The sequence below is a fragment of the Alosa pseudoharengus genome, unplaced genomic scaffold (assembly GCF_046254945.1).
Source record: "Alosa pseudoharengus isolate Yale_2024_CS ecotype anadromous, Long Island Sound unplaced genomic scaffold, YU_APseudo_1.1 YU_APseudo_1.1_scf_19, whole genome shotgun sequence".
In the NCBI taxonomy this organism is placed as follows: domain Eukaryota; kingdom Metazoa; phylum Chordata; class Actinopteri; order Clupeiformes; family Clupeidae; genus Alosa; species Alosa pseudoharengus.
Window position 1 is genome coordinate 14,623,564 of NW_027468657.1, and position 23,295 is coordinate 14,646,858.

Consider the following 23,295-nt stretch of genomic DNA (forward strand, 5'->3'; position numbering starts at 1 on the left):
GAGGGTGTCTGTGCTGCAGTTCCGAGTGAGGATCCAGTCAAGCTCTTTGCCAGCTTTGTGAGTAGGTGGGCTTTGAACCAGTTTGAGGTCAAAACAGTGGATCAGGGCCAAAAAGTCAGCTGAGCCTGGGGTGTCTAAGTGGATGTTCATATCGCCAAGGACGAGAACGGGACAGTCATGCTCAGGGATGGAGGATAGCAGAGTGTCAAGTTCGTCCATAAAGTCGCCTAGTTGGCCTGGAGGGCGGTAGATGACCAGCACGTAGAGTTTTGCTGGGGCGATCACTGTGATGGCATGGTATTCAAATGAGACATAATTGTTTGAAGGCAGTTGCGGGGTGAATTTCCATTTGTTGGAGATCAGCAGGCCCGTCCCACCTCCTTGTCCAGATGGTCGAGGGGTGTGGGAGAGGGTAAAGTTAGTGGAGAGTGCATTAGGGTGGCAGTGTTCTCTGGTTTGATCCAAGTCTTAGTGAGAGCAAGGAGTTGCAAAGAAAGGTGATTGGCATAGCCAGCTATCCGTTTTGTTGACTGCGGATTGGCAGCACACAGTGAACACACAGTGAGGTGAAGCACACACTAATCCCGGCGCAGTGAGCTGCCTGCAACAACAGTGGCGCTCAGGGAGCAGTGAGGGGTTAGGTGCCTTGCTCAAGGGCACTTCGGCCATGCCTACTGGTCGGGGTTCAAACCAGCAACCCTCCGGTTACAGGTCCGAAGCGCTAACCAGTAGCAAACTAGCAAAATGTATATAATTTCACATTTCATTCTGAGAAGTCTGCTATATGCTATATTTCCAGTTTCATAATCACTTTAACCTTTTACAAAATTAGGCTATACTTAGGCAAAAACGTGAGAAAAATGGCATATGATTACCTGTATAACTAATGGCTTGTAGCTTTTAAAGTAGCCTATTCAACCATTGGCCCAAGCAGTGTTAAATAACTCAAAAATAATCAAAATAGAATTGCATAAGCGTAAAAGATGAGACCTCCCACATAGTAAGAAGCTGGGAAGACAGGCCTGGGTTATGGCCTCTGAGTAACACTAAACAGAATGTGTGCATCACATGTCCAGCTTTCAGTGTCATATGGCAATGTATAATCTGTGTGTATAGTTGTACAGCTATAGGATTTTTGTCACTAGTAAGCACACCTCACAACAAAGTGAGGGTCAAATCAAGTTGAACTGCAGGATGCCTGTGAACATTTCTTAAAAGGCAGCGGTTAACATCAAGTATTACCTAATAACGCTTAGGGGTTGGTTTAATGGTTTGTACATGTTAACTAATGCTGTGATTTTGGATATCGAGCGGGGATGCATTAGTGAGCTAAAAACATTACAATTGCATAAGATGAGGATGACATTAAAGTGGTAGGGTTGTTCTCATTAGCTTATGAATAGAAAGTTTGTCTGTATACGAGCTGCTTGTTGGAAAGAATGGGATCTTCTGGATATCTTAGTGTTAAGTTTCTGTCAATCTAGCATTTCTGGCTTTGTCAAAGTCCACCCCTCCCCTCTAACCTCCCCATATTTAAATGGCTGGAGTCTGATTAGACTCACTCAAAATGCTGCTGAAGTTGGTATAGGCAGGAAATAACATTTTATTTTCTTTGATAAGATACAAATAATTTTACCCATGCCACAAGTCATTACAAGTTAGAGGCAAAGTCCGGGTCAATTCTCGAGTCAATAGCATTAAAGTCCAAGTCGAGTTGCAAGTCATTTCTAATTTTGTCTAGTTCAGTCTGAATCGATCATCAAAATCGTGACTTAAGTCCATGTCATGTGACTCGAGTCCGCACGTGGTAACCTGCTGATGTGCTGATAACCTCAAACCAAGTCTAACTCCACCCCTCTACCCTCCCCATATTTAAATGTATGGAGTCTGAAATGGGCATATTGTTTTTTAGGTTGACATAGCATTAGACTCACTCTGAATTTCACCCTCACTGAAATCACATGATGAGTGATTATGAAGAAATAATTGCATTCTTAGGGCAGTGGGGGCCTTTTCATAAGCTCATTTATATACTCCTCAGTCTCAGTGCTATACCTAGTGGGTTTACGTCATTATCCATGACCACTGCAGGCTTCCATTCTTGAACAGCAGCAGCTATGGGGGACCGGGCTACAATCTGTCCCTCCCGACCGAGGAGGTGAAAGGAGAGGTCATCCTGAGTCGTTGCAGACGCTATGCGGAACAGGGGGCTTTGGATGCCGGTTCTAACCAAAGCACAGAGCGCTGTCTGGATGGCTGGGTGTTCAGCAAGGAGAGATACGTGTCCACCATTGTGACTGAGGTGAGGCTGATATGATTATCAATTACTTTTTAGTGGTGATTTGTGCAAGAAAGGCCATATGTTTTTAAGATTCCTAATTGATAAATGGCATTATGTACTTGTGAAAACCACATTTAAATGAAACATTGTGGTTGATTTAACTTGCAAAATGTATATCATTTTACATTTCATTCTGAGAAGTCTGCTATGGTATATTTCCAGTTTCGTAATCACTTGAACCTTTACAAACAAAATTGGGCTACACTTAGGCAAAACATGCTAAGTGTGAAAATGCTATTTAAAAGATGTTCTATCTTGATAATTACAATATTTACCATACAGCGGTTATCGTCAATTGTCATTATAAACAATGCTTTAGATAATATTTATGCAATGTGCAGACAGTGGTCTACCCTGTCCTAAAGCCATTTGTGCCCTTTGTCACCCTCTCCTGCAACTGATCGCTTCTCACTGTCACAGTGGAATCTGGTGTGTGATGATGCTTGGAGAGCTCCATTTACTCTCACCATGTTTTTCTTGGGAGTTCTGGTTGGATCATTTTGTTCAGGCATCATATCAGACAGGTGTGTGCCTGATCCAGGGACCCGTCCCATTCATCACCTTTGAGCCTGTCAGTACTCGCATGCCAATAAGATCAGCCATTAATGTCATAGAGTATTTACCTCTCAGATATACATGTGGAAAGCTTGCATACACATGAAATACCAATAGATGTCTTGGTCTCTTGGACACCCACTGTCCACACACACACACATACGCTTGAATTTCCCCTTGGGGATCAAAAAAGTATCTATCTATCTATCTATCTATCTATCTATCTAACTACACACACGTGGACGAAGTACACAATTCCTTTACTTAAGTGAACGTATAGATACACCTTGTCAATTATTACTACAAGTGAACGTTGCTCAGTCAAAGTACTTGCTTTTAAAAATGCAGCTAGGACGTGAGGAGTTCTTTGAAGCTCAGGGGCTCAACAAGGAAAATCAAAATGAATCTAGCAGAAAAAAACATAAAATATTTTTTTCAGAGGGCAAACAATTTAAGTTGACATATATTTTATACATTCCCAGCCAATGTGCAATGTCATTGAATTCCCCCATATGTCAGATGGCATGTTGCATGCATATGTCAGATAGCATGACAGCATGGCTATAGCCTATTCTTTAATGGGGAAATTATTTAGTCTAAATCAAAGAGATAGTTTTGCCTGAAGTGATGTAGTCTAGATGTTTCAATATTTGACAGACGTTAAATATTTTTTTATATATATATTAATTAATTGAATGTATTTAGATATTGTCAAAATGTTGTTAATACTAATAATTAATAACAAGGGCAAGTTGCAAATCATTGTAATTATCTGTTAATTTCTTTGGCCATTACAAGAGTTCCCTAACATTTTCTAACATTACATCAATAAACGTTAACTAAAATATAGTGGAAAGCAGAGGTGGGAGAAAGTCACTGTTTGGCAAGTCACAAGAAAGTCTCAAGTCTTAACGCTGAAGTCCGAGTCAAGTCCCAAGTCAAGACAGAGATTTCACAAGCAAGTCCAAGTTGAGTCCAAGTCCTTATTTTTTTCAAGTCCTAAACAAGTCACTGTCGTATTATGCAACCGCATATTATGTGTCATCAATCCTGCTTTTTATATATCATTCTTATCAATATATCATACTTTACATATTGAAGAGTTTTAAAACACTTATAATCACAGGCCCAATTCCATATTTTTTTATTTATTTTGTTGAGATGACTATAATTTTAACAAACTTTTTGTTTTTGTTTATTTGTGAGGTGACCTTGGGTGACATGAAAGGCGCTCTAAATAAAATGTATTATTATTATTATATTTAATTTTACACACATATTTAATTTGCGGGAGTGCAGTGAATCATCGGTTTGTCCCGCACCCGCAAACGCACCGGGTCCCGCGGGTCTACCGCAGGAGTGCAGACCTCTACCCCAGAATTCGATAAGTCGATACATACCCTTCTCATCTTCGTGCATGCGTTACTAGGTCTGACGCGCCCACCGCTAGCCTTAGATTAGTACAAGTGCTTCGTAGTGGCCGGCTTCATTAGCCTACACCTCCCAATAGTGACAAAATAATTCCAACATTTTCCTATTTACATGGTGTGATTTGTATAGTTACAATGTGTACAAATAACAATGTCAAATGAGACACAGCCCTTTTCTAATCATACACATGGTTGGAACTATGTTTTCATTCAGGGAAATCAATGCTCCTTGGGGTTTGAAGAAGTAGGCCTAACACCGGAGCTTTTCAGGTGCTGCCTGCAAATCACTTCGCCCAAGTAGCTGTGAATCGCCAGAATGTGACTAGTAGCCTACCAAGTAGGATGTAGCCTACCAAGTATGTGGTATGAAATTGGGTTATTCCCTGTCTCCCCTAGAGTAAGATGAGCAAAAGCATTTTGGTCTCCTTGCATGCATTGTCTTAGCTTAGCTTAGTGAATGGAATCTCTCATCGCTGGATAGCATTGTTAGTAAAAGTGAGCCAATAAAAAAAAATCCTAATTACTTGTGGCCTGGTATTCACAACGAGTACAAATGGCAATGCAGATTAAGGCAAGGCGATTTAGGCAGATATATTGACTTGAGACTACAGCATATTGGGGCGAAGCACTGCTACTTAGGTGTAGAGATATCACGCAACACATGAGTACGGTACCTTGTCTCACTCGCCACAGCCCCTACAAGATGCTTGGCGATTCTGACCTTTTGACGATCAAAACTATATCTCAGCAACAGAGACATGAAACTGCCACAACTGGTCCCTGACAAGTCAAGAACTAGGCCTACAGTGCATTCTCCTCTAAGCACTTTGGGATGCCTGGAGCCATGTGCTCAATGTCCCCAAATATGTTGCTGGCTACACTGCATTCTAAGCCATTCTAAGCTGTTACACACCCCAAAGCTGTTTTGTCATTCAAAATGTTATTTTGGGTGGGCAACATAGCAAAGACATACACACAAAAAAAAATTCCTAGCTCGAGTTGCTGCAGCCAGTATTTCTGATAGCCTACATGTATTTAAAATATTTCAAATACAAAATAGTATTTTGTCATTGTATTTTATTTTGTTGAAGAAAATGGCTTTGTATTTTGTATCAAAATACTTTAAAGGTGTGTATTTTTGTAGTTTATGAAATAAAAAATAAAACACTGCCAAATATTTGTGGTAAAACCAATAGCAGAGGTGGACGAAGTAGCCTGCACAATTCCTTTACTTACAGGCTCATAAGTTTATGAACCTATGCTAAAGGTGACTAAAAACAGGAATAAAATTTCATCTTTTAGATATTGATCTTAATGCCTTAAGTAAAAAAATGAGGAAATATCCAACCTTTAAGGACACCAATGTTTTTGAATGAATAATGTATCGTAAATAAATAAATGTTCTTCCTTAAAATACAGGGGTCATAAATTCACACCCCTTTGTTAAATTCCCATAGAGGCAGGCAGATTTTTATTTTTAAAGGCCTGTTATTTCATGGATCCAGGGTACGAGCTGTCCTGTTATACGGAATTAATGGACGAGGGCGAGGGGCAAAGAACTCCACGACACGCAGCGGAGGGGAGTTGCCTCCGCCCGTTATCCCGCTTATCACCCGGTTGCCACTGTAAAGCCATGCTTTTATAGCACGCAAATGAAAGACGCGGTTCCGTTTAAAAATAGGCCCACTAGTTCAGCTTGATGTACAACTTTCGTTGGCCCTATAACAGCAATAGCATGGACAGGAGGCAACCACAGAGGAAAAGTGGGTTGGAGACAGGTTCTGGATGTTGCGGCGGAACGTGACCATCGGCTGAGGAGCCGGAGGCTGTCAGGCTGATGTTGAACTGGATGAAGAAGTGGTCAGAAACATGGAGAGGCGTCACCATGAGGGTGTCTGTGCTGCAGTTCCGAGTGAGGATCCAGTCAAGCTCTTTGCCAGCTTTGTGAGTAGGTGGGCTTTGAACCAGTTTGAGGTCAAAACAGTGGATCAGGGCCAAAAAGTCAGCTGAGCCTGGGGTGTCTAAGTGGATGTTCATATCGCCAAGGACGAGAACGGGACAGTCATGCTCAGGGATGGAGGATAGCAGAGTGTCAAGTTCGTCCATAAAGTCGCCTAGTTGGCCTGGAGGGCGGTAGATGACCAGCACGTAGAGTTTTGCTGGGGCGATCACTGTGATGGCATGGTATTCAAATGAGACATAATTGTTTGAAGGCAGTTGCGGGGTGAATTTCCATTTGTTGGAGATCAGCAGGCCCGTCCCACCTCCTTGTCCAGATGGGTGAGGGGTGTGAGAGAGGGTAAAGTTAGTGGAGAGTGCATTAGGGTGGCAGTGTTCTCTGGTTTGATCCAAGTCTCAGTGAGAGCAAGGAGTTGCAAAGAAAGGTGATTGGCATAGCCAGCTATCCGTTTTGTTGACTGCGGATTGGCAGCACACAGTGAACACACAGTGAGGTGAAGCACACACTAATCCCGGCGCAGTGAGCTGCCTGCAACAACAGTGGCGCTCAGGGAGCAGTGAGGGGTTAGGTGCCTTGCTCAAGGGCACTTCGGCCATGCCTACTGGTCGGGGTTCGAACCGGCAACCCTCCGGTTACAGGTCCAAAGCGCTAACCAGTAGCAAACTAGCAAAATGTATATAATTTCACATTTCATTCTGAGAAGTCTGCTATATGCTATATTTCCAGTTTCATAATCACTTTAACCTTTTACAAAATTAGGCTATACTTAGGCAAAAACGTGAGAAAAATGGCATATGATTACCTGTATAACTAATGGCTTGTAGCTTTTAAAGTAGCCTATTCAACCATTGGCCCAAGCAGTGTTAAATAACTCAAAAATAATCAAAGTAGAATTGCATAAGCGTAAAAGATGAGACCTCCCACATAGTAAGAAGCTGGGAAGACAGGCCTGGGTTATGGCCTCTGAGTAACACTAAACAGAATGTGTGTTGTTGAGCATCACATGTCCAGCTTTCAGTGTCATATGGCAATTTATAATCTGTGTGTATAGTTGTACAGCTATAGGATTTTTGTCACTAGTAAGCACACCTCACAACAAAGTGAGGGTCAAATCAAGTTGAACTGCAGGATGCCTGTGAACATTTCTTAAAAGGCAGCGGTTAACATCAAGTATTACCTAATAACGCTTAGGGGTTGGTTTAATGGTTTGTACATGTTAACTAATGCTGTGATTTTGGATGTCGAGCGGGGATGCATTAGTGAGCTAAAAACATTACAATTGCATAAGATGAGGATGACATTAAAGTGGTAGGGTTGTTCTCATTAGCTTATGAATAGAAAGTTTGTCTGTATACGAGCTGCTTGTTGGAAAGAATGGGATCTTCTGGATATCTTAGTGTTAAGTTTCTGTCAATCTAGCGTTTCTGGCTTTGTCAAAGTCCACCCCTCCCCTCTAACCTCCCCATATTTAAATGGCTGGAGTCTGATTAGACTCACTCAAAATGCTGCTGAAGTTGGTATAGGCAGGAAATAACATTTTATTTTCTTTGATAAGATACAAATAATTTTACCCATGCCACAAGTCATTACAAGTTAGAGGCGAAGTCCGGGTCAATTCTCGAGTCAATAGCATTAAAGTCCAAGTCGAGTTGCAAGTCATTTCTAATTTTGTCTAGTTCAGTCTGAAGTCATCAAAATCGTGACTCAAGTCCATGTCATGTGACTCGAGTCCGCACGTGGTAACCTGCTGATGTGCTGATAAGCTCAAACCAAGTCCAACTCCACCCCTCTACCCTCCCCATATTTAAATGTATGGAGTCTGAAATGGGCATATTGTTTTTTAGGTTGACATAGCATTAGACTCACTCTGAATTTCACCCTCACTGAAATCACATGATGAGTGATTATGAAGAAATAATTGCATTCTTAGGGCAGTGGGGGCCTTTTCATAAGCTCATTTATATACTCCTCAGTCTCAGTGCTATACCTAGTGGGTTTACGTCATTATCCATGGTTTTTCTGGCAGATATTCCTCCTCACCACTGCAGGCTTCCATTCTTGAACAGCAGCAGCTATGGGGGACCGGGCTACAATCTGTCCCTCCCGACCGAGGAGGTGAAAGGAGAGGTCATCCTGAGTCGCTGCAGACGCTATGCGGAACAGGGGGCTTTGGATGCCGGTTCTAACCAAAGCACAGAGCGCTGTCTGGATGGCTGGGTGTTCAGCAAGGAGAGATACGTGTCCACCATTGTGACTGAGGTGAAGCTGATATGATTATCAATTACTTTTTAGTGGTGATCTGTGCAAGAAAGGCCATATGTTTTTAAGATTCCTAATTGATAAATGGCATTATGTACTTGTGAAAACCACATTTAAATGAAACATTGTGGTTGATTTAACTTGCAAAATGTATATCATTTTACATTTCATTCTGAGAAGTCTGCTATGGTATATTTCCAGTTTCATAATCACTTGAACCTTTACAAACAAAATTGGGCTACACTTAGGCAAAACATGCTAAGTGTGAAAATGCTATTTAAAAGATGTTCTATCTTGATAATTACAATATTTACCATACAGCGGTTATCGTCAATTGTCATTATAAACAATGCTTTAGATAATATTTATGCAATGTGCAGACAGTGGTCTACCCTGTCCTAAAGCCATTTGTGCCCTTTGTCACCCTCTCCTGCAACTGATCGCTTCTCACTGTCACAGTGGAATCTGGTGTGTGATGATGCTTGGAGAGCTCCATTTACTCTCACCATGTTTTTCTTGGGAGTTCTGGTTGGATCATTTTGTTCAGGCATCATATCAGACAGGTGTGTGCCTGATCCAGGGACCCGTCCCATTCATCACCTTTGAGTCTGTCAGTACTCGCATGCCAATGAGATCAGCCATTAATGTCATAGAGTATTTACCTCTCAGATATACATGTGGAAAGCTTGCATACACATGAAATACCAATAGATGTCTTGGTCTCTTGGACACCCACTGTGCACACACACACACACACGCTTGAATTTCCCCTTGGGGATCAATAAAGTATCTATCTATCTATCTATCTATCTATCTACCTACACACACGTGGACGAAGTACACAATTCCTTTACTTAAGTGAACGTATAGATACACCTTGTCAATTATTACTACAAGTGAACGTTGCTCAGTCAAAGTACTTGCTTTTAAAAATGCAGCTAGGACGTGAGTTCTTTGAAGCTCAGGGGCTCAACAAGGAAAATCAAAATGAATCTAGCAGAAAAAAACATAAAATATTTTTTTCAGAGGGCAAACAATTTAAGTTGACATATATTTTATACATTCCCAGCCAATGTGCAATGTCATTGAATTCCCCCATATGTCAGATGGCATGTTGCATGCATATGTCAGATAGCATGACAGCATGGCTATAGCCTATTCTTTAATGGGGAAATTATTTAGTCTAAATCAAAGAGATAGTTTTGCCTGAAGTGATGTAGTCTAGATGTTTCAATATTTGACAGACGTTAAATATTTTTTTATATATATATTAATTAATTGAATGTATTTAGATATTGTCAAAATGTTGTTAATACTAATAATTAATAACAAGGGCAAGTTGCAAATCATTGTAATTATCTGTTAATTTCTTTGGCCATTACAAGAGTTCCCTAACATTTTCTAACATTACATCAATAAATGTTAACTAAAATATAGTGGAAAGCAGAGGTGGGAGAAAGTCACTGTTTGGCAAGTCACAAGAAAGTCTCAAGTCTTAACGCTAAAGTCCGAGTCAAGTCCCAAGTCAAGACAGAGATTTCACAAGCAAGTCCAAGTTGAGTCCAAGTCCTTTTTTTTTTAAGTCCTAAACAAGTCACTGTCGTATTATGCAACCGCATATTATGTGTCATCAATCCTGCTTTTTATATATCTTATCAATATATCATACTTTACATATTGAAGAGTTTTAAAACACTTATAATCACAGGCCCAATTCCATATTTTTTTATTTATTTTTTTGAGATGACTATAATTTTAACAAACTTTTTGTTTTTGTTTATTTGTGAGGTGACCTTGGGTGACATGAAAGGCGCTCTAAATAAAATGTATTATTATTATTATATTTAATTTTACGCACATATTTAATTTGCGGGAGTGCAGTGAATCATCGGTTTGTCCCGCACCCGCAAACGCACCGGGTCCCGCGGGTCTACCGCAGGAGTGCAGACCTCTACCCCAGAATTCGATAAGTCGATACATACCCTTCTCATCTTCGTGCATGCGTTACTAGGTCTGACGCGCCCACCGCTAGCCTTAGATTAGTACAAGTGCTTCGTAGTGGCCGGCTTCATTAGCCTACACCTCCCAATAGTGACAAAATAATTCCAACATTTTCCTATTTACATGGTGTGATTTGTATAGTTACAATGTGTACAAATAACAATGTCAAATGAGACACAGCCCTTTTCTAATCATACACTTGGTTGGAACTATGTTTTCATTCAGGGAAATCAATGCTCCTTGGGGTTTGAAGAAGTAGGCCTAACACTGGAGCTTTTCAGGTACTGCCTGCAAATCACTTCGCCCAAGTAGCTGTGAATCGCCAGAATGTGAATAGTAGCCTACCAAGTAGGTAGTAGCCTACCAAGTATGTGGTATGAAACTGGGTTATTCCCTGTCTCCCCTAGAGTAAGATGAGCAAAAGCATTTTGGTCTCCTTGCATGCATTGTCTTAGCTTAGCTTAGTGAATGGAATCTCTCATCGCTGGATAGCATTGTTAGTAAAAGTGAGCCAATAAAAAAATGCCTAATTACTTGTGGCCTGGTATTCACAACGAGTACAAATGGCAATGCAGATTAAGGCGAGGCGATTTAGGCAATATTGACTTGAGACTACAGCAAATTGGGGCGAAGCACTGCTACTTAGGTGTAGAGATATCACGCAACACATGAGTACGGTACCTTGTCTCACTCGCCACAGCACAGACAATCTCTACTCTTTAAAAACAGCCCCTACAAGATGCTTGGCGATTCTGACCTTTTGACGATCAAAACTATATCTCAGCAACAGAGACATGAAACTGCCACAACTGGTCCCTGACAAGTCAAGAACTAGGCCTACAGTGCATTCTCCTCTAAGCACTTTGGGATGCCTGGAGCCATGTGCTCAATGTCCCCAAATATGTGGCTGGCTACACTGCATTCTAAGCCATTCTAAGCTGTTACACACCCCAAAGCTGTTTTGTCATTCAAAATGTTATTTTGGGTGGGCAACATAGCAAAGACATAAACACAAAACACAAACACAAAAAAAAAAATCCTAGCTCGAGTTGCTGCAGCCAGTATTTCTGATAGCCTACATGTATTTAAAATATTTCAAATACAAAATAGTATTTTGTCATTGTATTTTATTTTGTTGAAGAAAATGGCTTTGTATTTTGTATCAACATACTTTAAAGGTGTGTATTTTTGTAGTTTATGAAATAAAAAATAAAACACTGCCAAATATTTGTGGTAAAACCAATAGCAGAGGTGGACGAAGTAGCCTGCACAATTCCTTTACTTACAGGCTCATAAGTTTATGAACCCATGCTAAAGGTGACTAAAAACAGGAATAAAAATTCATCTTTTAGAAATTGATCTTAATGCCTTAAGTAAAAAAATGAGGAAATATCCAACCTTTAAGGACACCAATGTTTGTGAATGAATAATGTATCGTAAATAAATAAATGTTCTTCCTTAAAATACAGGGGTCATAAATTCAGACCCCTTTGTTAAATTCCCATAGAGGCAGGCAGGCAGATTTTTATTTTTAAAGGCCTGTTATTTCATGGATCCAGGGTACGAGCTGTCCTGTTATACGGAATTAATGGACGAGGGCAAGGGGCAAAGAACTCCCCGACACGCAGCGGAGGGGAGTTGCCTCCGCCCGTTATCCCGCTTATCACCTGGTTGCCACTGTAAAGCCATGCTTTTATAGCACGCAAAGGAAACACGCGGTTCTGTTTAAAAATAGGCCCACTAGTTCAGCTTGATGTACAACTTTCGTTGGCCCTATAACAGCAATAGCATGGACAGTTAGCTTGTGTACAGTTGATTCCATTGTTGCGAATCCTGCCTCCAGGCTCATCCGTCGTCCTACTATGGTTGTTATAGTTACCATTCATAAGCATTGATATGGAACGACAATTAAACTTTTTTTACCAGATCTACTTCATAGGTGTCCCGTTATTTAGAATTAAAAAACACCCCGCCAGCCAATCAGAACAGAGTATTTCTTCTCTCCGGGTGATAAATCCTGATAACGTTCCCTTGGCCTCACATACCCTTCACCATACCTAGATACATACTGTATCATAACCCATATTATTTGATTGAGCTTGAGTTCAGATTCAGATTCAGATATCCGAGATGGAGAATAGCGACTCCACGCAAAGGCTTGGGCTTCAGGGCCTCCTATAAGCCCTTCAGCCCCAGTTTAATAGCCTAATCCATCCCTGTGTGTACACCACCACAAACAATTAGAAGCATAAAACATTCTGGACAAAAGTATATAGTATAGTATATAGTATAATGGACAAAAGCTGTGCCATCGTTTTGCATCCAGTTTTTGTTCACCTGTTCTCAGATTTAGACATGTAGAATTATACAATATGACACAACAAACAAAAAAATAAATAAAGTTTGTACAAATAAGTACTACAGTTTCTTGCAAGTTGGATGTATCGGAATGTTGTCAGTGTTTTAAGACAATCCCTCCCTATTCAGGTATGGCAGGAAGATCACCTACTTTTCTGCCAAGGCATTGCAGACGCTCTTCACTTTACTCCTGTCCACCTCCAACAGCTGGGAAATGTTCTGTGTTCTTTACTTTGTTGTGGGAATGATGGACATTTCCAGTTACTGTACTGCCTTTATTCTTGGTAGGTCATGCCCATGTTTTTTACACTTTGACTAGTAATTATATTATAATGTCTACACTCTTATCCCCCAGTAATAGTATTGACTGATGCAGTAGTAACAAAGTCCTTTTAGGCAAGTCCCTACACTTGGCAGCCTTGTAACGCTTTTTGGGCACTTATCAGGCATCTATTTCGGGTAGAAATGCGTGTGCGCAATGCTACATGAATCATGACACACCAACCTCGCTCCAGCTGCAAGATCACAACACATGATTGGCACGATGTGTTCACATGTCAACTTTTGGCAGTGGAAGAGGCGGAATATGTGTAGACCTCGACATGTTTGTGTTACGAACTAACCTCATACATTTCTATGGGAGATTGAGTGCTGTGTCTCCTCATTAGAAAGTCTCTGGTAGTACCGTAATTGCTGTTTTTCCTTGACGAAAGTGAAACTTAAGTTTTCCCACATATCCACTTCGGCCTGAGTTTTCAGAAATAACCATTTTAAGTGATAAAACTTCTGTTTTCATGTAAATGAAAGGCCAAACCGCATGGAAATGAATACTTTTTCCTATGTTTATAAACGGGGTCGTAGAAGCCATCTGGCTAGCTTCAAGAGACAGCGTTGATGTAGCCAGTGCTTGAAGTGGAGAAAAAGGTGCCGGTACTCATCATTCACTTGTATCGTATGTGTATGTATCGATATCAGTGAATGTATCAGCTGGTATCGAGACATCAAATATTATATTCTTATTTTTCATCAAATATTATATTCTTAATTTTTACAATGAATAAAATATACTAAGAGATATTGGTGATGAATAACAGTGTGCTTACTGCTTAGGCCTATCATCATTCACATCATACCTTACCATGGCTGGCCCTATATTTAATTGGTATCGGAGCGCACATTTTTTGCAGTATCGCACACCACTAGTGATAATGTGCGGTGATGATTCTGTAGCCTCTTTGCTGCCTTGTAACGATAGAAAGCTGCACAAGTAGAGGCTACTGTTTGGGGGAACAGGTGAGTGTCACATAGAGCCACGCTCCTGGGAAATGTAGTGTACTTAATTAGCCCCAGAGGGCACACAGAACCTGATTTGGAGATGGCAGAAAAGAGTACCGGCAACTTAGATCTGCCGGTACGCTGGAAAAAGTGCAAGTACGCTAAAATGTAGAAGAGTAAAATGTAGAAGAGGCAACCTTGACTGGTGAAATCAATTGATGAAAAACTGCATTCATACATTCCTGTCACTTCCTCACCATTAGGTGCAGAGCTCCTCAGTAAGTCAGCCCGCATGAGCTTTGGGATTCTGGGAGTCTGCTCATGTTTTGCTGCTGGCTATGCCATTCTGCCACTCTTCGCTTACTTCATCCGAAGCTGGAGGATGCTACAGTTAGGGTTGTCTATGGTGGGAATTATTTACATTCCTCTCTGGTGGTAAGTTCACACACACACACAGTAGGGTGGTCCTTATTTTTCAACTTTTGAAAGTTCATGCTCTCACCCCACAAATATGTTTGAATAAATAAAAAAAATAATTGGGCAAAATTGTATCAATATTAATCAATATTTAGAGGTTGCTCAAGACCTTTGAAGTTTAACACATACTGTGCAGTGTGCATATTCCGGATTATTTGCATATTATGTGATGCATTGTGCTAGGATGTATAATTGTTTAATAATATATGCTTATGGCAGCAATGGACTTATTTGACCATGCAGTCAATGTGTATTGATTATTGGTGACCACATTAAAATGGGAATTCCATATTGTCCACGCACATTTGCAATGCGTATTTGCTGATCTCATCTGCTGATTCCGGTATTTCCCAATAATATGCTGTTGTGAGCAATTCATAGCAACTCCTGTTTTAGTTGTGATATGTCTTTCAAGGCATCAATGTGAATGAAGCACAATAGACAATATACACTGAGACAAAGGCTGAAGCAACACGAAGCAAATCCGCTATATCGCTATATGGTTACTTGGATCAGAAGAGACTGAAATAACTGGAACAAAGTTACCCTTCAAGAAGCAGGTTTTATGTTTGTTGTAATATCACCATAAAACATTGAAAAAAAAACTTGCGGTGATCAAAGAAGTCTTGGTATTCTAGGACAAGGCTAGGATTCCCATTCGTCCCCAACATGCCATAAAACAACTGGAAACTCTTCACGACAAGTGGCAGAAGCTGAAGAAAAATGCCAAGAGAACTTCTGAGACTCAGCAGTGCAATGTATAGGCTTTCATAGACCAGTTGGGAGACCTGTTTGATATTGCACATCAAGATGCACTCATTCTTCTCAAGAATCCAGAAGATGGAGACTTTCTCCTGGCCCAAAGAGAAAGAGGACGTCCCGGGTGTACAACTGTACAATATGATGATACAACTTAAATCTGTCACTTTGGCTTTTGGCCTTGGACACTGACTGGATCTGCTCCTTGTTATTTTAATTCAATGATCAAGATATACTTTCCCAACTGCCCATTGCGGTCTTCTGATGAGCGTCTGTTATGTCGACCAGTCATAAACACTAGGTCAAATTCAAGACTATTTTCCTGAGTGGTTCCATGTTGGTGGAATGAGTTGCCCAGTGGTCTCCGTTCCTGTGATAGTTTTGGGTCATTTAAAAGGGGTCTAAAGGCATATCTGTTCAACATGCACTTAGTTCATTAAGCGCTTCTTATGCATTATAGTTTGTAAAATATTGTTTTATTTCCATTAGGCTGTTGATTAATTTGACATTGTTGTTTACTATTGATATTCTCTTTAATGTAGTCTTACCATGCTATTGTTTTTATATTATTGATTGAATGGACATTATTGTTTATTATTGCTTTTTTTCCCCCTCATTTTCATTGTTTATTTCATTAGGCTATTGATTTAATTGACATTGTTTATTATTGCTATTCTCCTTTATATTATTATAGTCTGACCAACAAATAATATTGCATTTTATTTTGTTGTGCGTTCTTAAATGGTACAATGTCTGCAAAAATGAGCGATTCCGGAAATATTCAAAGGCCTTGAGCTACCTCTAGATATTGTAGGAACAATTCAAAATTTTGCACAGTGTGTTTTTATTGATATCCTAACACATTTAGGGGGTGAGAGTTGAACATTTCCAAAAAAAATTTTTTTACCCCATATAAGGACCACCCTAACACACAGGCTGAAGTGCAGTTACTTAGAGAGTCATTTCATAGTACACACAAAGTGTACAGCTACCTTTAACACTTGTTCACCCACTGTGTCGATGAGCATGTAGAAATTATACACTGTTGAACTTTGCATCAAACCTTGCCACCCACCTTTACTATGCACCTGAACCCTGTATCCTAGATAATTAATGGTGCCTTTGAGAGAACCCTTTCTTTCTTTTTTAAAGCAAATCTTCAGTCCTCTCTGTTCTTTTATTGCTCACCTCAGGTTTATACCGGAGTCTCCTCGCTGGCTGATCACTCAGGGTAGGTTTCAGGAGGCTGAGGCCGTCATTAGAGCTGCTGCCAAGAAGAACGGCATCACTCCTCCAGTGGACATCTTCCAGCTGGAGCACAATGTTGATGCAAAGGTGATTCCTTAATCCAGAAACAGTCATCTTAGTGTCATCATGTTGTGGTTTGGATTGCTGTGAACCAATGGTGGCCAATATAGTAATGTATCTGCCTTTCTTTACTGTTTTTTTTCCTCTCAGATAATTGAGCCTAAATTAAGTGATCAGAATAAATACACCTGGCTGGATCTCCTGAAAACTAAAAATATAAGGAACATCACACTTCTGAACATCCTTATTTGGTGAATAAACATAAAGAAACATGCAGTAGAAATGTAGGCTATGTTGTATGCTGTTGTATGACCGTTTCAAGTTAGCAACGTGATGATTCAACAAGTTTCAATAAGACTTTTATGTACTTGCACTTAGTCCCTAGTCCTTTCTCGGGAGTCTAGATAGGAATGAACAGTTAGTGCCTAATATTATTGATATTGACTGTTATTTCACCCTTCCAAACTGATACAGTGCATCAAATGTGATGAATTATAATTCTTGAGACTGACACTTAAAACAAAATACAGAGAATGGTGGATAATCACATCAACAGAAAGTATAAACATCATCATATACATTTCTATAGGATAGCCATATCCCTGACATATTATGGACTGTCCTTTAACACTTCCAATTTGGATGGAGATCCTTACCTCAACTGCCTGATCGCTGCTGGCACTGAGTTTGCTGGCTACATCTTTGTGTGGTTCACCACGCGCTACGCTCCTCGTCGTTTCACTCTGCCATTCACTCTCCTTGTTGGGGGGGCAGTGTTGTTGCTCATCAAGTTTGTTCCGGAAGGTGTGTAGGATGTTTTTTATTTTATTTTATTTTTTTTAACTACAATCACGTACATTATGGAACGCAGGCCAGAATATTATGGCGCTCTAGTCTAGACAAAGTCTCATCTTGCAGATTGAATTGATGCAATATCTCAGTGTGACATTGATTATGGTACTGTGCAGTGTGTATGATATTGCACGCCCACACACCTCAAAGCATGAGAAAGCAGGTTTTTGCTAGGGCTTCTATATTTGCAGAGAATGTTTTGATGGTCGATGGTCATGTTCATCTCACTTTGTGACTGTAGATGTTTGATCTGGACCTGAGACCCCACCCACAATGTAAAGATATTGTTGTTGTTGGAGTTTTCAAGGCAAGTCTGTTGACTGTTTAGGTATAGCTAGACAAAAACTCACTGTTGCTTTTAGAGAGATGTCATTGGTGACTCTTGCAGCCTTGCAAGCAGGTTTGTAAGCATCACAAACACATGGACAAAAAGAGCAATAAGGTATGCCTATATCTATATGCCTTTTGCCAATGTGCTTGTGTATTTTGTAGTAAACATTATTTCCGCATTCCTCATCTTACTGTGCAAAGCACTTTGTTCAACCACAGGTTGTTTTAAACTGTGCTGTGATAAATGAAATGACTTGACTGAACCTGATTTTCTTCCCTACCCCAGATCTCGATGCCTTGACGGTCACCCTAGCGATGATCGGGAAGCTGGGCGTGACCGGGGCATTCGCCTTTGTTTATTTCTATTCCACGGAGCTCTTCCCCACGGTTGTGCGTAACATGGGGTTAGGCATCACCTCCATGGCCTCTAGAATTGGCAGTACACTCTCCCCATATATAGCCTATATTGGTACGTATCCTCTAAAGCAGTGGGCTGGAACACAAATGGGTCTTTATATTATTTGTCAACCCTGTAATTTAATTTATTTTATATTAGTATTTGCATTTAAATGTTGTATTTTTGTTTTTTGTTTTAGGGACTTATAACAAGGTGCTGCCCTATATTCTAATGGGTGGTATCTCAGTAGTCTGTGGTCTTTTAAGCCTGCTGTTACCAGAGACCAAAGGGGAAGAACTGCCAGAACTCATTAGTCAAGTTAAGCCACTTCAGTGGTGGGTAATGTTGCTGAATATTGTATGCTTTGATCCTTCCAATTTCAAGGATTGGTGTTACAACAAAGTTTTGTTTGCTTATTTTACAGGTTTTGCCAGAAAAAAAGGTCAGTGGATCTGGAACAAAACAATCAAAACAGAAATGGGCAACTGAGGAATGAAGTGGAGATGGCACTTACTGAGAGAGGACCACAAGCAACTCTCCAAAATTGTTGACAGGTTTTTGTTTGTACAATCATAGGACTTATGTTTTTAACACAGTTGTCGTTGATATGAGAGTTTTGTATCTTTGTGTTTCTTTTGTGACTTTAGAAAACATACAGATGGTTGTTTGTCTGTAAATTGCTCCATTTATTAAAATATCATATTTTAATTTTGTGTGGGAAGCCTAAATGTTAAAGGGACACCAGGCAAGCCTGATGCTTTTTCTCTACGAAACTCCTTCTAGCGTCTGTACGTGTCGATACTTGTGCGAGCCCTCGCTCGGTCTGAAGCTCTTTTCCTTTTTGTTTGCATCTTCCGTCAAGGGTTTTCGCTGCTTCTTCGCCGGCTCTGCCATTATACACACGTTTGCAACAATCACGTTTCGTTAGCCTGCCTCTGTGCTGTGGATGCAGGATGTAAACTGATCCTGCTTCGGTCGGCGGGTACGATACACTGAACTTGCAAGCGGGATATTCTTCCTTCTGGCAGTAGGGGCGGGCGAGTAATGAGCCTGTAATGAGTCATTTAACCATATACCGACTTACGAAGATGAGTAATTAACACAAAAACGTTGCCTGGTGTCCCTTTAAGTTGACCATTACCAGGTAAACATTTATTGCTTGTATTATTCTATCATACTATGCTACTGAACATGAGTCACATGTATGAAAGAGTGAAAGTGTCACATGTATGACGGCCTCTACACACAGTTGTGTTCCGTCAACGCATGCCAGTGGGTGTTCCCGACGGTAGCTATGCAAATGACTTGAAGTATAACCGCAATTTGATTGGTTGGTGCCGTCCGTCGATTTGCTTGATTGGCCAGTGCCGTCTGTCGGTGCAGCAACAACTGAACTTCTCAACGTGAGCGACGGGAGAAACGCGACGCAACGGACCCACAATTCAGTTCGTCAACGGATGACGTGAGCCCATGTAAAGTGAATGGGATGCGTCTCCAGCACTGAAACGCATGCAACTGTCGGTACTGATCCTGAAAGAGTGAAAGTCACATGTATGAAAGAGTGAAAGAGTCACATGTATGAAAGAGTCTTTCTATTCTGAAGTTTGTTGGTTTGTCAGGTTAGGTATATTTAGGAATAAAATGGAAATGTATTTATTTGAAACAGGGACAAGGAACAGGCATACACAAATGACTAATCAAATCAAAAACGTTGTGACATTTATCTCTTTTAAGTAATAAATATTAAACACTGGCATGTAGCTGGCCTACTCTTATCATACAAGCTTGAGGTAGCAAAACATCAGCCAATCAGGTGTGACTGTGATAAGACATTTTTATTGATGTTTTCTGCCATCCTGGGGTTTGTTTCTATCGAAAGGGTCTTTTGTGATTTTGGTGTTTCTAAAAAAGGTAGTTCAAACGCTCAATCGCAAACATGATCACAAAGTGTGGTTTGGAAACAGGATCTGAACGTTTGGCTCCTTGGATGGCATTTTGCAGGCGGATGGGTGAGTGTGAGTACAAAGGGGAAAAAAGACAGAAAACAGTGACTGTCAGGGCTTGGGAGCATGTCAGAGAGAGAAAAGAAAAAGGCCCAATCTGTGAGAGAAGCAGCAGCTTTATTGCAGAAAAACAAACAGATTAGGTTAGAGACATCACCGACAGACTGCACATCTACATAAAGGTCCCTCCCACTTAGTATTTCATTGACAAGCCACTGATGAATACAATATAGTAAAATGAAGTACAATAAAGTAAAGTATGTCTCATCCTTATGAAAAACAGATAAAATGGCATGCACATCTTGAATTCAATGTACACATAAGTATAAGTAAGTATAAGTATATATACTCTTTTGATCCCGTGAGGGAAATTTGGTCTCTGCATTTATCCCAATCCATGAATAAGTGAAACACACTCTGTGAACACACAGTGTGGTGAAGCACACACTAATCCCGTCGCAGTGAGCTGCCTGCTACAGCGGCGCTCGGGGAGCAGTGAGGGGTTAGGTGCCTTGCTCAAGGGCACTTCAGCCGTTCCTACTGGTCGGGGTTCGAACCGGCAACCCTCTGGTTACAAGTCCGAAGCTAACCAGGGCGGTGGTAGTGTAGTGGTTAAGGAGCTGGGCTAGCGTGCAGTAGCCTGAAAGTTGTCGGTTCAATTCCCAGCTTCCACCGGGATGCAAGGCACTTAACCCCAAGTTGCTCCGGGGACAATGTGAGCCCTTGTAATATAGCTGACATATGTAAGTCACTTTGGTCAAGAAGTGTCTGCTAAATGTAATTTAATGTAACTAGTAGGCCACGGCTGCCCCACATATAAGTTGCATACATCAAATTCAGGTCTAATGAACAACTATTTGTCATTGATTAATGGTGGTTAACTAATATGTGCATTACAAGTAATACATGTAACTGGTATAAATGTATGTGGATTAAAATGAATCTAAATAGTAAGGCAGCATAGCATTATGATTGGCACAACACGCTGGTCTGACAGCTCCACTCCCCTGTTGTGCCATTCACGAATGCCTCGTCACAAAGATGTGTGGCATCACATCTTTTACTTAACATTTACTAAAACACAAAAATCTTTATTTAAAAAAAAAAAACATAAATGTAGTTCAAAGATAACCACAGAATCAAACTTTTATCCATATTTGCACACACAGAAAAAGTGTGCAGTATAAAGCTGTAACAGTCATATGTCAGAAAAATAGAAAACATCTGAAAGAATAAAAGGATGCCAAAGTTGGCTAAATAAGGCATTGACTGGATGTATTTACAGTTGAGCTCATACGTTTAACATAACCTGGCCAACATATGACTGATTGTGCATAAAACCTTTAATAATAACGATAACTGAAATTACACAAATGGTTCTGATCAAAAGTTGACATACCCTTGAATGTTTGGCCTGATAACATACACACACACAAGTTGACAAACCCTGGTATAAGTGTGTAATAAAAATGTTTGGGTTGATACTAAGCCAAGTCAGTATCGAGTTATGAGTCATGTGTTAATGGCATTAAAGCAACAGCAAAGAACTTTCCCTCTGTCGCATGCACGCTATTTGTTTATCCAGCAACTTTGCAGATAACGATGTCCACAGACAAGGAGAATATGATTTATGAAAGAACGATGTATTCATCGTACTTTCATAAATCATATTCACATCAGATGCAAGTCAAATTTGTAGTTTCTTATGTCTCATTCCATCGAACTACAGATCCGCTACCCGATCTGGCAAACTTACATAGTGCGGTTATAGCCGATAGAGGGCCGCGAAGCGAATGCAGAAGTGCCGTTCACCCTGTTACAAGTTGATGAACCACTGAAACGATTTTGGAAACATTATTTTAAGGTACAAAAAAACTCTTTGGTGTTGCTTTAAATTGACTCTAAGTCAGACAGACCAACAAAGATTTCTACTCAACTGCCAGGAAAATTGGTTGGGATGCATACAGTAGGAAAACCCTCACGCTACTTCAGCTGAAATACGGGCTTCACGGCATGAAAGTGGTGCGACTGTTTCAAAATCCCAAAATAAGAAGACACTTATTTATACCGATAAAATGGGCTCTAGGGCTCCACCTTGAAAGCATTTTTCCCCAAATACATAAAGGTTAAGTTGAGCCTCTTTTTACCTGAGTTGTCCTATGGCTAAAGAGAATAATGTACAGTATACACTGGAACAAAAGTCAGGCATGTAACTTGTGCAATGTGCATTATCTATGTGCCTGACTCATTTAACAGAACTTCAGCATATTTGTTAAATTACAATATTTGTTAAAGTACAATTACAAATAAGATCACTACAATTAAAAATAATTAAATTATTAACATTAATACTTAAAATACTTAAAGGAATTATCCGGAGTAAAATGCACTTTAGATCAATTTACGGATGATTGGGAGTACATACGTTGAGTTGACATCCAAATCATGTCATTCGGATGTGTTTTGAGAAAGTTCGATGTTACCGTTTTTAGTCAAAACTCGTTAGCGTGGAAGTGAGAAGGGCATATTATTTCGCCGCTACAAAACGCTATTTTTATACCTCTTCTACAGTTCCAAACTCACAATTCACAATTCACAAAAAAAAAAACATAGTCCAGTCCATACAACTTCATTTCAATTTCAAAAGAAATACTGGACTATGTTTTTTTTTTTTTTTTAAACGGCGACGAAATTGTGAATTTCCAGAGCACGACTACTACGGACTTTCCCCTAAAGATGGCAGCAAAGATGGCAACATTTCCGGAAAGGTACTGGCTTGATGAAATTCATTCTGGACTCTCTATCCAACCACATAAAGATCTGGGATACTTCGGTTTGGCTTTAGGGACCCTCTACTCACTACCATGTAAGTGTAATGTTGTTTGGAACTGTAGAAGAGGTATAAAAATAGCGTTTTGTAGCGGCGAAATAATATGCCCTTCTCACTTCCACGCTAACGAGTTTTGACTAAAAACGGTAACATCGAACTT

The 23,295-nt window shown here is 40.2% G+C and overlaps 1 protein-coding gene across 1 annotated transcript; it reads left to right on the top strand.

The window, feature by feature from the left end:
- The first annotated feature begins 1,055 nt into the window (after nt 1-1,055).
- On the top strand, nt 1,056-18,853 carry LOC143132861 (solute carrier family 22 member 4-like). Its single transcript, XM_076292684.1, has 11 exons — nt 1,056-1,096; nt 8,182-8,545; nt 9,005-9,108; nt 13,034-13,188; nt 14,443-14,614; nt 16,609-16,738; nt 16,874-16,974; nt 17,313-17,527; nt 18,192-18,374; nt 18,502-18,637; nt 18,727-18,853. The coding sequence occupies exons 1-11, from the start codon at nt 1,056-1,058 to the stop codon at nt 18,851-18,853; spliced, it is 1,728 nt and encodes a 575-aa protein (XP_076148799.1).
- Nucleotides 18,854-23,295: the final 4,442 nt, after the last annotated feature.